Source organism: Mustela nivalis (genome assembly GCF_964662115.1).
Source record: "Mustela nivalis genome assembly, chromosome: 11".
NCBI classification, from domain to species: Eukaryota; Metazoa; Chordata; class Mammalia; order Carnivora; family Mustelidae; genus Mustela; species Mustela nivalis.
In genome coordinates this window covers 104,771,055-104,785,537 of record NC_139030.1, presented here as the reverse complement: position 1 = coordinate 104,785,537, position 14,483 = coordinate 104,771,055, and the positions used below count along the sequence as shown (strand labels likewise).

Genomic DNA, 14,483 nt, shown 5'->3' with positions numbered 1-14,483 from the left:
TGGGGGTTCATTTCACTTCTCTATTTTTGTATGTTTGCAGTTTTCAATAGAAAGTTAAAAAAACAAAAAAACAGGAGCCTGGGTGGCTATCGGTGAAGCATCTGCCTTCAGTTCAGGTCATGTTCCCAGTGTCTGGGTTCAGAGCTCTGCATCAGACTCTCTGCTAGGCTGAGATGCTGCTTCTCACCCTCTCTGCCTGCTGCTCCCCCTGCTTGTGCTCTCTCTCCCTCTTTCACTCTGTCAAATAAATAAAATCTTGAAAAAAAAAAGTTTAAAGAATGTAAGCATGGTTCTCTTAAGTTTTGCCCTTTTTTTCTTCATTCTTTGTTCTTCTTCTAGCCCCTTGAAACCAAGGCCTCTGACCCCACACAACAGAAAAAGAAAAGCTCTCTCTTCTTTGAAATGGAGTCCTCCGCTGGATGAAAACAGAATTTTTTTTTAGCTCTTTTATGAAATACCTTCCATCTTAAAAGTCCCAATTCTTCTCAATGTTCATTTCTTTTCTAGTTTTATTTATTTTGCTAACTGATAAGGTAAAATCTTAATAAATGTTAAGATATAAACATACATTTCCAAACTAAATTTGCTCCAACTACCTACAGAAGATAGATGTCATTATTCAATTGAAATTCCCCTCTTTTTGGAGGAGATTTCTGATCCCAGGAATGCTTCCAAGTATCAGAAAACAAACCCTTCCCTAGAAGATAGACATTAATTAACAGTGTGAATTATTGAAATTTGTGAGCAGTCCGCTTGGTATCTCAACTCATTCAAAAATCATTTCCGGGACGCCTGGGTTGCTCAGTTAAGTGTATGCCTTTGGCTCAAGTCATGAGTCCCTTGTATCAGGCTCCTTACTCAGCAGGGAGCCTGCTTCTTTCTCCCTTTGCTTGCCACTCCCCCTGCTTGTGCACAGCACGCTCTCTCGGACAAATCAAAAAATATTTTTTTAAAAATGACTTCCACTTTCCATTTCCTTTAAAATTACATTACTTTTATAATCAGAAAAAAAAGGTGATAAATATTAAAATTACAAACATTTCTGATATAAATACATCATGTGTTTTAAGTGGGAGTTGAGTGTGACTTTAAAAGAACAGTGTGGAACTGGGGGGGGTCTTTTAAAAGATGGGCAACATCTAATTTCTGTTTATAATTTAACCTACAACCTATATCAAACTTTATATATCAAGTTTATATCAAACTTTGAGACAAAACCTCACTAGTCACATCTGATAAAACTGTTTAACTGCTCCCCACCAATTCTGTTTCTCTCCTGGTTTCCACTTTGTGCCTTTTCTTTCTTCCACGCTCCAGATGTTCATCCAGCTTGCAGCATTTTCTTCTCCTTGATGTATCTTTTTATTCCTCATTTTTAATTGATTGTTTTCAATGTTATAATCACTGTTCATTACATGTCACAGAGGCACAGCCCTTGGATGTTACTGACACCTTAGTCTGGTCCGTGTGTGTTACCTATTCTCCCAACAGGCAAAAGCAAGTGAGCAAGGATTTCTCATATATGACACCTTTAAATGACATCCAGAAAATAGAAAGTATATTCTATATCCCAACTCTCACACTTTTCCTTACACAAAGCTCAACAAGAAAACTATGGTGGTAAATTTTTTAACTGATCACTATAGTATCAATTCCTTATTTATTAATCCCTTATTAGCACTACTTAAATCAATTTTTAATTACACAGTAAAGAAAAATCTAAGCAATTTGCTTTTCTTTTTACTAGCAACTTTCACACTAGAAGACTACAAAACCAAAATAGTAAGTATTTTGAACACAGAAAAATAAAAATCTCAGAAAATGAAGTTTACAACGATTATTCCAGACATTCTAAAAGCAAAAATTTAGGGAAAAAACTTTTTCAGCTTTGTGATCCCCCCAAAATCCATTCAAGAGACAGTGGCAAAACAAGCCAATATATGAGATTTTAGGATAATCCATTTTCCCCGTTCCAAGAAGAGAGAGAGAGTGTTTCCTCGTTTGTCAAAGTCAACAATGTGTGAACTGCTGGAAAGCAAGATTATGTACTTTAACAACTGTATACACTTGACACAACTTAATATGCAGAAAGGTCCAAAAGATTTTATTGATGTGAACCAGTCCAGCTCTTTTTTCAGATTTCAATACTGGACAATGTAAGCCACCACAGTAATAAAGAATCAGGCTGCTTAAAGAGGACGTTAAGGGCTGATCCTAGCAGAAATATTCAAAAGGAATATGTCAGCATTAGAAAAATAAAGTTACCAGTTTGGCTCAACGATGGGAACTAATAATCTGTGAAAAAACATATAGGATGGTACAGCAAGTGCTCGCTTCGGCAGCACATATACTAAAATTGGAGGATGGTACAGCAATAACCTAGTTCAGTCTGAACACAGTATTATTTTATTCACAAAACTGAAGTAAAAATTATTGATGCAGCCATTACTTTAAAAATAAAAATAAAATCACGGGACACCTGGGTGGCTCAGTTGGTTGGGCAGCTACCTTTGGCTCAGGTCATGATCCCAATGTTCTGGGATGGAGTCCTACATCGGGCTCCTTGCTCAGCAGGGAGACTGCTTCTCCCTCTACCTCTGCCTGCCACTCTGCCTGCCTGTGCTCACTCTCTCTAACAAATAAATAAAATCTTTTTAAAAAATTAAAAAATTAAATCACAAAACACAACAAAGAAAAGTCTTTATCAGTAACATTACTTAGGATAAAAAGATTACATAATCTTCTTTACTTAAAAGAGGAACATGATGGGGGGGCGCCTGGGTGGTTCAGTCAGTTGAGCCCTCTGCTCAGGTCATGATTTCAGGATCCTGGGATCAAGCCCCTCATCGTGCTCCTTGCTCAGCAGGGAGTCTGCTTCTCCCTCTCTCTCTGCCCCTCCCCTGCTTCTGCTCCCTCTATCTCTTGCTCTCTCAAATAAATAAATAAAATCTAAAAGAAAACAAAACAAAAAACCATAGCCTTAAAAAAAAAAAAAAAAAAGGACTATGATGGCTAACTCTAAAAAATAAAACAAGTACTATACATTTTAAAAATTAACTCCAGTCCTCCTATGTCAACTACTCCACTAACTTAAAAGAATTGTTGGTCTGTCATTCTTCACACTGCAAACAATGACTTTCCTAAAACACAGAAGTGACTGGTCACCTGGGAGAAGGAGTAAGGCACTTTATTCTGCAGTCACTGGAAAGCCAAGCCAAATCTAGTCCAGTATTCAGAACCTTTAATGTGATGCTAACCTAACACTTCTTCCTCTCAGTTCAGGAGGTTCCCAATATATATTCACAAGTCCTACTTTCACTTATCTCAGCCAAACAATGTATCCAAACCTATCCAATCATTCAAAAGTTAGCTTAAAATGATCTCTTCCTGTGAAACTTTTAGTATTTCCAATATAATCTCTCAATAAATGTTAATATGCAGTACTCATTAGGCACTAGGTACCGGGGATACAAGATATAGTTCCTGTACACAATAATCTCAAAGTGGATGAATACCTTAACACAACAGGCTATTCTAATATAAAAAAGTGCTATAGTAGCACCACAAAGAAAAAAAAATAAAAACCCACCAAGAATTCTCCAAATTATCAGAGATGACTTATTCGCAGAAACAGATATGCACCATAAAGGACTACAGTTCTTTAGAAAAATATCACGAGGAAGGGAGTAAGAAACTATGTAAATATTACAGTGCAATTCCACTAAACATTTATCATCTCCTGTCTTATACTCAGTGATGGACAGTGTCTTGGTCACAGTGCCCTAATGTTAACTGAATACTCCTACACTTCTTTACAGCATCAGTTAATTCACACGGACAGGATTCCAAGTAAAATAGCAAATTTGGCCAATGAATTTCAATCTTCTATAGACCAGTTTTCAACTGGGTTTCAGAAAAGCAGGGAAACTGATCCAAACTTTGATTTTCCTGTCCAAAAGGATCTTGAAAGTACCAATAAACAAGTAAAGCCACAAAATGCCCCAAATGAGCAAACAATAGCAACATCTTTACATCTTTTAATAACTCTGCAAGATATGTCTAAATTAGTCTAACGACAGAAGAAAGTGCCTAAAAACCCTTCAGGGTTAAAACAGTGCTGAAATCTAAAAAGAATATTAAAATCATTGCCAATTAATTAGCATGTTTCAGAAGTTGCAGAAAGCTGGACTTCAGTTCTAGTGGGTAACACAATTATTCGATGTCATTCACGTTCTGGTCCCAAACAACCTTTCCAGATTCGTCTACATTTTCCTTCCTTGCACTGCCACAGTCCACACTACTCAAACACACTTTCCACGACTCCCTGCCTCGTTACAAGATGTTCTCTCAAGCTCAAATGTGCCACCCTAATTTAAAACGGATTGATCCTTTTCGACCAGGGACACGTCATCTCCTCTATGAAGCAGTCCTAAACGTACATTAATCACTCCGTTACCCAGGATCCCAACATGTTGTATTTCCATTTAAGCATTAATCTGCCTCGTAAAAGAATGAAGACGTATACACACGTTTCCCCATTTGCCTGTAAAACTTCTGACGGCCTTATTTCGTGTTACTTCACACTCATACTAAACCAGGCGCTTGGAAACGACGAGTGAAATAGAAGTGACTCTTGGAGACCTCGTGTTGGATGAACACTTCAGATTCCACGTCAGAAATCAAGAAATGCACCTCCAAATTCCCGTGCCTCATCTTTTCTGAAGTGACCCTATTTCCTGCCATTGCTGGGTACTGGTACTCCCTAAAGGACGCCGCCTAGTCTCAACATTTTCCTAAATTTTGTGTTTTCCGTATTCCATAAAACGATCAACTACCTCGAAACCTTTGGCCATGAATAAAAATCATGCTTTTCCTTCTTCCGCCAATAATCAGTCTCCAAAGAACAAGACCAATATTCAAGTGATCAAGGGAAGAAAAACCACTAGATTTTATTTCCAAATCCCTTCATACAAAAAAACCCAAAACGAAATATTTTAGAGGCCTGAAGACACACAAATTAGACAAGATTAAGAGGCGTGGGTCTCGGTTAGGCTAAACTCCATCTGGGGCTGCCTGAAAAGCGGCTGCCGTAGTTCGGTGCTTCCTGACTCTCCTATGCAAAATCCGTGCGGACAACAGTTCCGAAAGGCGAGCGAGACTTCTGGCTTCCAGGCCCGTTTCCCCGATCCCCTGCCCTGGACTCCTTGTTGGCGAGCCGTTTGAACGAGGCCTTCCGGCCAGAAAAGAGAAGCAACTCTGAAGGAATAGGACCCAAACACGGAACAAAGCGCCTGCCGCCGCTGTATGAGTAGGACGCCATTACGCGGGGCAGTGGCCTGCGCCGCTAGCGCCGAGGAAACCACCAGGACCCCCAAGCGCGGGCGCCGCACCCCACCAAAGAAACCACAAGCCGAGGCAAAATCCTAGGAGAACAGAGTGTCGTCAGGCCGGGCAGCAGAGAAGACACCGAACCACGGGAAGAGTGCTTACCTTCATGAGTCTTGGCGATCTTCGCCATTTTGTCCACTCGAACACACAGACGGAACTGGCGCTCCCAAGGACTTCCGCTCGCCGCCGCTGCCACGGAGAAAAATAGCTGGGGAGTGCTCTCTGCGCATGCGCCAAGCGGGAGCGCGCTCCGTCGGGTGACACGTGACAGAGCCGCCACCTAGATGGAACGGAGGGATGCATTGTGGGGGAGGGGGAGGAGCCAGGACTGGGCGGGGAGGAGCCAGGACTGGGCCGGGAGGCAGTTTTCCTGGTGATGTGAGAAAAGGACTAGGCTATCTTGATGCCTTGAACTGAGTAGCTTTGCTCTGGAGGAGAGCGGATGGCGCGGGGACAGTTAACAGTCACTGTAAGAAACGCTACGGGTTTCCGCGCTGGAAGAAACCCTCAGACCGTCCGTTCCCTTTTCCCAAACCGACCGCTGGCGCCACACAAAAGCCTTCCTTAGCGTCCGCCTCAGCTGTTGCGGTGGGTAGTTTGTGGAAACAGCCCGTAACGGTCACCTCCTCCGCGCTGAAATTCAAGGTCATTTTTCTTTCCTTTTAAAATAATTACGGTTTGGGTAGGAGTTCTGTTACAGACGGTCTTGTACCTCACAAATAACCCAGCATGGACAAGGTGTTGCTAATCCCGTTTAAGAAATGAGAGAAAAACTAGGGCGGGGGTACCTGTACCACATGCAAGGTCACACGGTCATTAAGTCACACCGAAGGAACTTGGCCACACTTTTAAAGCCAAAAGAACCTATAAAATTAGAGAGTTAAAAAACTTTATAGGTTCTTAGAAAACCACGGATGGTCAGCAGTAACAGTGATGAAATGCCTCTCTTCATCCTAGATGTCATTCTTAAATGAGGAATTTTAAAGATGGGAATATGGCTGTCTTTTTTTTTTTTTTCTATGCATCAGTTACACGAGCATAGTTCTTAACTGTCACGCCGGCCTTGGACTTTAGAAATGAAAAAGAACATAACTTAGAAGGGAAGTTGGTACAGGAAGCAGCCTAGGAAAACCAGGGAGGGTTAAGGTTAAAGCTGTCACAAAGGAACCAGTTCACCTGGCTGTGTGATAGTCACAACACAAACAGTAGAAACCTTGGTAACAAACTGGGATTTTTATTAGCATCAATGAAAAAAATCAATTTGATGGGATAAAATTTTCAATTTTTAATTTAGTTGTTTCAATTTGGGTTAAACAATAGTTGGAGGAAGGCGATGAAAGAGAAGAACGTAGGTTATTATACAAATTATTGGTAAACTCTAGTTCTTGGATTAGCAGAGGGCCCACAGATATTCCTTACATGGTTTATAACCTACACCATAGATTATGTATGTTCTTTTATATGTACAAAATAGCATATTTTAAAATAATAAAAGGAAAAAGGGATGCCTGGGAAATAAGGAATTACAGAAGAGTGTTAATATCCATCAATAATCAACAATATAAAAAAATCCATCCATGTCGACAAAAAAAATCACAAGGTCATTGCATTTGTTGGCTCTATTTAGAAAAAAAAAATAAATTTGTATCTACAAGGCAATTACTGTCCTGTAAAAATATATGCAAAGGAGGGCACCTGGGTGACTCAGTTGGTTCAGCTACGGCCTTCAACTCAGGTCATGATCCTTGAGTCCCACATCGGGCTCCCAGCTCCATGGGGAGTCCGCTTCTCCCTCTGATCTTCTTCCCTCTCATTCTCTCTCTCACTCTCAAATAAATAAATAAAATCTTAAAAAAAAAACAAACCCTAGCTTAAAAAAAAAAAAAAATATATATATATATATATATATATATGCAAAGGAAATTTACCAAAGTGTTAATAGTAGATATTTATGAATGATGTAATTATGAACTTATAAAATAATTTTTAGCATTTTCCTGATACTTTGCTATGAGCACATATTTTTATAAATACACACACAAAGAATGTATTAAAGGTGGGGTGCCTGGTCAGCTCAGTTGGAAGAGCATGTGACTCTTGATCTCAGGGTGCTGAGTTTGAGCCCCATGTTGGGTGTAGAGATTTCTAAAACTATTAAAAAAAAAAAAAAAAGAAAAAGGAGATGAAATAAAAAGCATGTGCAAAGTAGGTATCACATGTCCTTTGTCTTTCCAAAATAGAAGCTGGACCTGCTGGCCACAATGTATTATATGCATATTTCTCTAGGTAACTAGGTATTAAGTTAACTCTTGTAGGACAAAGGCATATATGGGATAGTGAGATATGAAAAAATTTGACAAAGATCAAGAGAGATTCCCTTCTTTTAGTCTTCTTCTAAAGACTAATATGTCTTTAATAAAATAATGACTTGGACATTCTGACAGTAAGTTAACAAGGGTTTTTCAATAAGTACCTTTTACTTTCCATTTTCAATATTAATTACCTATATTCAGATATCAATTAAAATACATTTCCTGCTCTTTTCTGATGAAGTTTTCTGTTTCACAGGTTAGAAAAGGTGATCTGATCTTTTTAAAACCCAGACAATTGACAGTGATATAATCCAATTAAAAGGTAAACCCATTCTTCTTCTTTTCAAGTAAGTTCTACACCCATCATGGGGCTTGAACTCAGGACCCTAAGATCAAGCGTCACATGCTCTACCGACTGAGCCAGCCAACCACCCCCATTCCTTTCTTAATCATGGGTACTTGGAGGCTGGCTTTTCTGAGTCTCAAAAAAATATTACAAAGTAGCAAGCATACATAATTTTTCTGAACAAAAAACAAGTTACAATAATTTTGCAGAATGTTAAATGCTAGTTGTAACTTGCTCAAAGCAACTTTGGGGATAAAACTATAAAATAGGCCTTAAAGTTCTGTGCTATAGGAAAACCACTGACAGTTAATCAAACCCATCTTTTTTTTTTTTTTAGGTTTTATTTATTTGTTTGTTTGTTTCTTTGAGGGAGGGAGAAAGAAAGCAAGAGCACAAGAGCAGGAGGAAGAAGAATCAGACTCCCTACTGAGCAAGGAGCCCAATGCAGGGCTCCATCTCAAGATGCCGGGATCATGACTGGAGCCAAAGGCAGCGGCTTAACTGACTGAGCCACCCAGGTGCCCCCAAGCCCATCTTTTCTCAGGTAAAATAAGGACTGTTATGGATAAGTGGCCCACAGTCTTGAGGTGTAATGTTTCCTAGATGCCTCATATCAAAGGAATCAGACTCTCCCTACCCAAGGCCGAAAATCCAAAACTTTCTATCTCCCTTTCAGTTACGCCTGAAGTTCCAAAACTACAGAATCTTATTTCTGAAAATTTAATTCATTACTCAGTTAAATAAGAGATAACCTTGAGGTGATGTTCTAAATATGTCAGTCAGTGTGCCTGTCATGCCTGACTTTTCCTTCTAGCTTCAGCTATCTGACCAAAGTCTCCGCTCAGGAAAACAGCACTGGGATGTTCTCTTCGAAGAGAAAGGCACCTGGCCAGCTACCTAGAACCTGGTTTGGAATACAGGGCATTTCTACCCATAGAAATAAAAGTTATTGGCTAAGTTAAGATTCTTTCTCTTGGAAATTTGAACTGGAAGTATGAAAAGGACTTACCAGTTGCTATTGAAACAGAAAGAATCAAAAGAAAATATCATTTTAATGACAAGACTGAGGGATCGCAAATTCCTGCTGTTCAAGTCCCCACAGCGATCCTAAATCCAGAACCATCGCCAGCCCCAACCATCTAATGGCCCATTCTTTAAATAGTACTGCTTTTCCTCTGTCTGGGTGGCTCAGTGGGTTAAGCATCTGCCTTTGGCTCAGGTCATGATCCCAGGGTCTTGGGATCAAGTCCTGCATTGGGTTCCTTGCTCAGTGGGGAGTCAGCTTCCCTCTACCCTCCCCTCCTGCTCCTGTCTTTTCTCTCTCAAATAAATAAAATCTTTTTTTTTTCAAATAAATAAAATCTTTAAAAAAAAATAGTACTGCTTTTCTTGAACTGACTTGGGGAGATGTCTCTTTGTTCCAGCTATTTTAGGCCTAACTAGAACAGAACAGCAGTATATTAACATCTCAGTGTGAATTCATTAACTAGCTTCTTTTTCCAGTTAAAAGTCAACTGAGAGCTCTCTCTGATTCATAATGGTGAAGTATCTAGATTCAAAGTCTGCTAGGGATTGTGGCCCATAAAGAAGCATTTGGTGCCTGGAATGGTGTGATGTTTTCTAATGTGTCAACTTGGCTAAGCTACAGTCCCTAGTTATTCAAACAAATACCAACCTAGGTGTTTGTAGATGTGCTTTAAGTACACGATGCTTGAGTTTAAGTAAAGGAGATTGTCCTAGATAAGCTGGGTAGATCTAATTCAATCAGTTGAAAAGCCTTAACGGCAGAATTTAGGCTTCGCTGATGCAGAAGAAATTCTACCTGTGGACAGCAACTTCATCCTGTGCTGGAGAATTCCAACCTGCCCTTACTGATGGTCTGGCCTTCAGATTTTGGACTTTCTTAGCCAGTGTCCACAACTGTATAAACCAATTCCCTGCAATAAATCTCTTAATATGTATCTCCTGGTGGTCTGTTTCTCCAGTGAAAACCTGATTGATAGAAAGGTCAAAGGCAGGGGCACTTGAGAAGCTCAGTTGGTCAAGCGTCTGCCTTTGGCTCAGGTCCCAGAGTCCTGGGATCAAGCTCCATGCTGGGTACCCTGCATAGTGGGGAGTCTGCTTCTTCCTCTCCCTCTGACCTTGCCCCTGCTCGTGCTCTTGCTCTCAAATGAATAAAAAAATCTTAAAAAAAAAAAAAAAATGCCAAAGGCAAATTTCACCATTCATTCAAAAAATATATATTGAGGACCTACTAATAAATATTTAATGAGGACCTATTGTGTACCATACATTCTTTTTCTTTTTTTTATTTTTTTAAACTTTTTTTTAGAGATTTTATTATTTATTTGACAGACAAGAGATCACAAGCAGGCAGAGAGACAGGCAGAGAGAGAGGAGGAAGCAGGCTCACTGCTGAGCAGAGCCCGACGTGGGGCTCGATCCCAGGACCCTGGGACCATGACCTGCGCCGAAGGCAGAGGCTTTAACCCACTGAGCCACCCAGGCAGCCCCAGACATTATTTTTCAAGTTAAATTATGGAGCACGTTGTATATACAGATTATGTCCATTACAATTTCCTATGCAGCTGCTATCCAAGAGCATTATCAGTCTTTCGTGTGCTGATTCCAGTATGCCTTGCCTTAGTTATAGCTCTACCAGTCATACTCAAAATACCCAGTTTTGAATTTTTTAAAAGATTTTATTTATTTATTTGACAGAGACAGAGACAGTGAGAGAGAGAATATAAGCAGGGGGAGTGGGAGAGGGAGAAGCAGAGGGAGAAGCAGGCTTCCTGCCAAGCAGGGAGCCCAATGTGGGCTTGATACCAGGACCCTGGGATCATGACCTGAGCCGAAGGCAGATGCCTAACGACTGAGCCACCCAGGCGCCCCCCCCTCCATTTTTGAATTTTGTGTTAATTATTACCTTGTACTTCTTTATAATTCTACTACGTGTGTATGTTATCAAATATGCTGTTTGATTTTGCTTGTTTTTTAAACTTTTATGTAAGAATCATCCTAGTTATATATCCATATAGATCCATAACTCATGTTTAGCTAACTTATTCATTTTTTATTCCAGTATAATTAACGTGCAGGGTTATATTAGCTTCAGGTGCACTGATTCAACAATCTGTACATCACTCAGAGCTCATCAGTCATACTTTTTTTTTTTAAGATTTTATTTATTTATTTGACAGAGAGAGATCACAAGTAGGTAGAGAGGCAGGCAGAGAGCGAGAGGGAAGCAGGCTCCCCACTGAGCAGAGAGCCCGATGCGGGACCCGATCCCAGGACCCCGAGATCATGACCCGAGCCGAAGGCAGCGGCCCAACCCACTGAGCCACCCAGGCGCCCCATGATAAGTGGACTCTTATCTCCCCTTCACCCACCCACCTCGCCTCTGGCAACCACCAGTTTGTTTTCTATATTTAAAAGTCTGGTGGTTGTTTTTTGTTGTTCTTGTTCATTTTTTTTCTTAGTTCATATCTTTCTTACATTCCACATATGAGTGAAATACCATATTTGTCTTTTTCTGACTATTTCACTTAACATTACACCTCCAGATCCATCCATGTTGCTGCAAGTGGCAATATTTCATTCTTTTTATGGCTGAGTAATATTCCATTTTATATATACAACACATCTTTATCCATTCATCTATTTTTTAATCCATTCTTGTATGATGGACACTTGGGTTGCTTCCATATTTTGCCTCTTGAAAATAATGCTGCAGTGAACATAGGGGTGTGTACATTTTTTAGAATTAGGGTTCTCATACTCTTTGGGAAAGTACCCAGTAGTAGAATTGCCAGACATTATTTTAGATGCTGGGAATATAATGGTGAATAAGACACTGTCCTCGTGGAGCGTAGATTCTCTGAAGGAGAGAGATTAATAACTGTGTGTGTGTGTGAGTGTGTGTGTGTGTGTGTGTGTGTGTGTAAATTCAGGTACTGTCAAATACTATGAAGAAAAAGCAGAATGAGGGAGGGAGAAGGGGTCAGGATGGAAGTATAATATGAACAGAAATGGTGAGATATCCGAGGAGATGACATGTGAACAGATAGTTAAATGAAATAAGGGAATGAAGATTGGGGAGAGGAGTATTTCAGACATAGTAAGTGCAAATGTGCCAAGGTGGGAATGAGCTTGAGGTGTGTATGTCTCCAGAGTGACATAAGGGATGCGGGGAAAATGGCAGGAGACAAGATGGTACCATAGGCACCTGCAGTACTACTACACTGTTGAATGAATGAATGAATGAATGAATGTTGAATGAAGATAGCTTCTAAACTTCCCTGCTCTATATTGCCTCTGTTAGCTAACACAGGGGGAGCAACTACATAATTTTTGCTACTGGATTCTCCATGATAGATGTACATAAAAAGCAGGAAGCATTATCATTAATGATTCACTTTAGGCTAACTGTTGTCACTAGTTAAACTAAGAAATTGGTAGGAGGTAGAGGAAGGTGGTATATAAGAATCGGAGGAATAGTAGGATTCATGAAGAAGAGTAAGGAATGTTGGGGAGACTAGAGTCCTTGGGTCAATGACAGGTGCTGTGTTGTCAGTAGGTACCAGAGTCAACAAGTTGGCAATAATGGTAACAACAGCCACAGTACATCAGTTTTTGATGCCACCCAGAACCCAGAAAGACCTACTAAGCCTCATGCTTCCTTTTTAGCGATAGGAGACACAAGATGCATTAGTTTGTCCTTTACTTTGGAGGGGATGTCCAGGCAGGCTCCAGGCCACTATGCCCCCAAAACAGGGGTTCTCAGCTGGAAATGATTTTGTCTCTTAGGGATACCTGGCAACGTCTAGAGACATTTTTGGTTGGCACAGCTCTATCCTCTGCCTAGAGGGCCCTCCTTCCTATTTCCAACCCCATCTCCTCTACCCTCTTTCAGTTGGCTAACTTCTCCTCAACCTGTTAGACTGACCCAGTGTCACCTACCCAGGAATCTCCCCCTAGGAGTTAGGTAAAGATTGCATGCTTTGCCATGCTCCTGAAATGCCACAGACCTCTAAGTAATAACTTTGTATTATTGTGGTTTCTATGGGTCTGTCTTCCTAAGCTGGATGTAAGACCTAGAGCAACTTAAGGGGAGAAATCACTGGCATCTAGAGGTCAGGGATACTGCACAGCATCCTATGTTGCACAGCTCTCCAAACTAGAAAATTTTGGCAGAGGATGTCAATAGTGCCACAGTAGAGAAATCCTGCCCTAAAATTATCACTAACGGAGCAGACCCTTTATTTTCTACGGATTTATCTCCCACCGTCTAGAGTATATGGCTTCTGAAGGCCTCCATGTACTTACCATTTCCTGGTCTTCTAGTCTTATTAACAGGATTAACATAATGCATCAGCATGGTGGACTAATACAATGTTGTGCTCTATGTCCAGCTGTCTATATTGGTTAAGATTATATTATGGTAGAGTTGGGGCACCTGGGTGGCTCAGTCAGTTAAACAACTGCCTTTGGCTCAGGTCGTGATCCTGGAGTCCTGGGATTGAGCCCACGTCGGGCTCCTTGCTCAGCAGGGAGTCTGCTTCTCCTTCTCCCTCTGCTGTTCCCCCTGGCTCGTACTTGCTCTCTCTGTTAATTAAAATCTTTTTTAAAAAAAGACTGTATTATGATAGAGTTATTATGATAGATGGTATTATAGGGGAGTGAACATAATCCAGGGGTAAAACTTAAAATGTACACTGTTGTCCAGCCCAGGAGAATGCACACAGTTTTAAATCCTCCATATCATTAGGGATTGAAAACAATTCTTTAACGTTATTTATTTATTTATTTATTTATTTATTTATTTGAGAGAGAGAGTGGAGGGGGAGGGGCAGAAGGAGGAAGTCTTCAAGCAGACTCCCCACTGAATGCAGAGCCTGATGTGGGGCTCGATCCTATGACCCATGAGATCATGACCAGAGCTAAAACCATGAGTCGGACACTTAACTGACTGAGCCACGCAGGCAGTCCAGAACATGTGTTAATCTGTTAATCTGTGCTAGATACCACACTTGACACAGCAACTGCAACTGAGGATACTACTTGGTTGAATGTGATAATTCACTGTCATCCTCCAGGGTATGTGTGAGCTTTGTAAGGGCCTGACTGAAGTGTAAATATAATGTGAACCAGTACCCTTGCATGCTTTAGGTCTTTATGGCACTAATCTCTGCCATATTTCCTAGAATATAATAATGTTTTTTATTTACTATCTTAGCAGGATGTTGGGGGAGCTATTTAGTAGCCTTCCCCATACTTATTCTACAGGCTATGGAACTTACATGGAAGTTTGGCCAACTTCTAAGTATGTTCATTACATTTACACATTTAGGAACTTAGAAAATGACTCTGGACACTATGAGCCAGACCTGGGCCAGGACTCCATTTCTGACCCTATCTACCACCATTCTAAC

General features: G+C 40.5%; 1 protein-coding gene and 1 long non-coding RNA gene across 3 annotated transcripts in view; one reads left to right on the top strand and one right to left on the bottom strand.

The window, feature by feature from the left end:
* Window positions 1-14,483, bottom strand: part of SF3B1 (splicing factor 3b subunit 1) — a 55,975-nt gene that overhangs the window by 32,257 nt on the left and 9,235 nt on the right. The window contains 2 exon segments of the mRNA XM_082689015.1: window positions 5,491-5,599; window positions 5,601-5,668. Of these exon segments, the coding sequence (XP_082545141.1) occupies window positions 5,491-5,599; window positions 5,601-5,668 (177 nt within the window).
* Window positions 5,711-9,421, top strand: LOC309843535. Of its 2 annotated transcripts, XR_014300190.1 has the most exons (3): window positions 5,711-6,033; window positions 8,384-8,590; window positions 8,861-9,421. It is a non-coding gene; the product is annotated as an uncharacterized lncRNA (long non-coding RNA). The 2 variants fall into 2 exon arrangements; XR_014300191.1 differs by having other exon boundaries at window positions 8,384-9,421.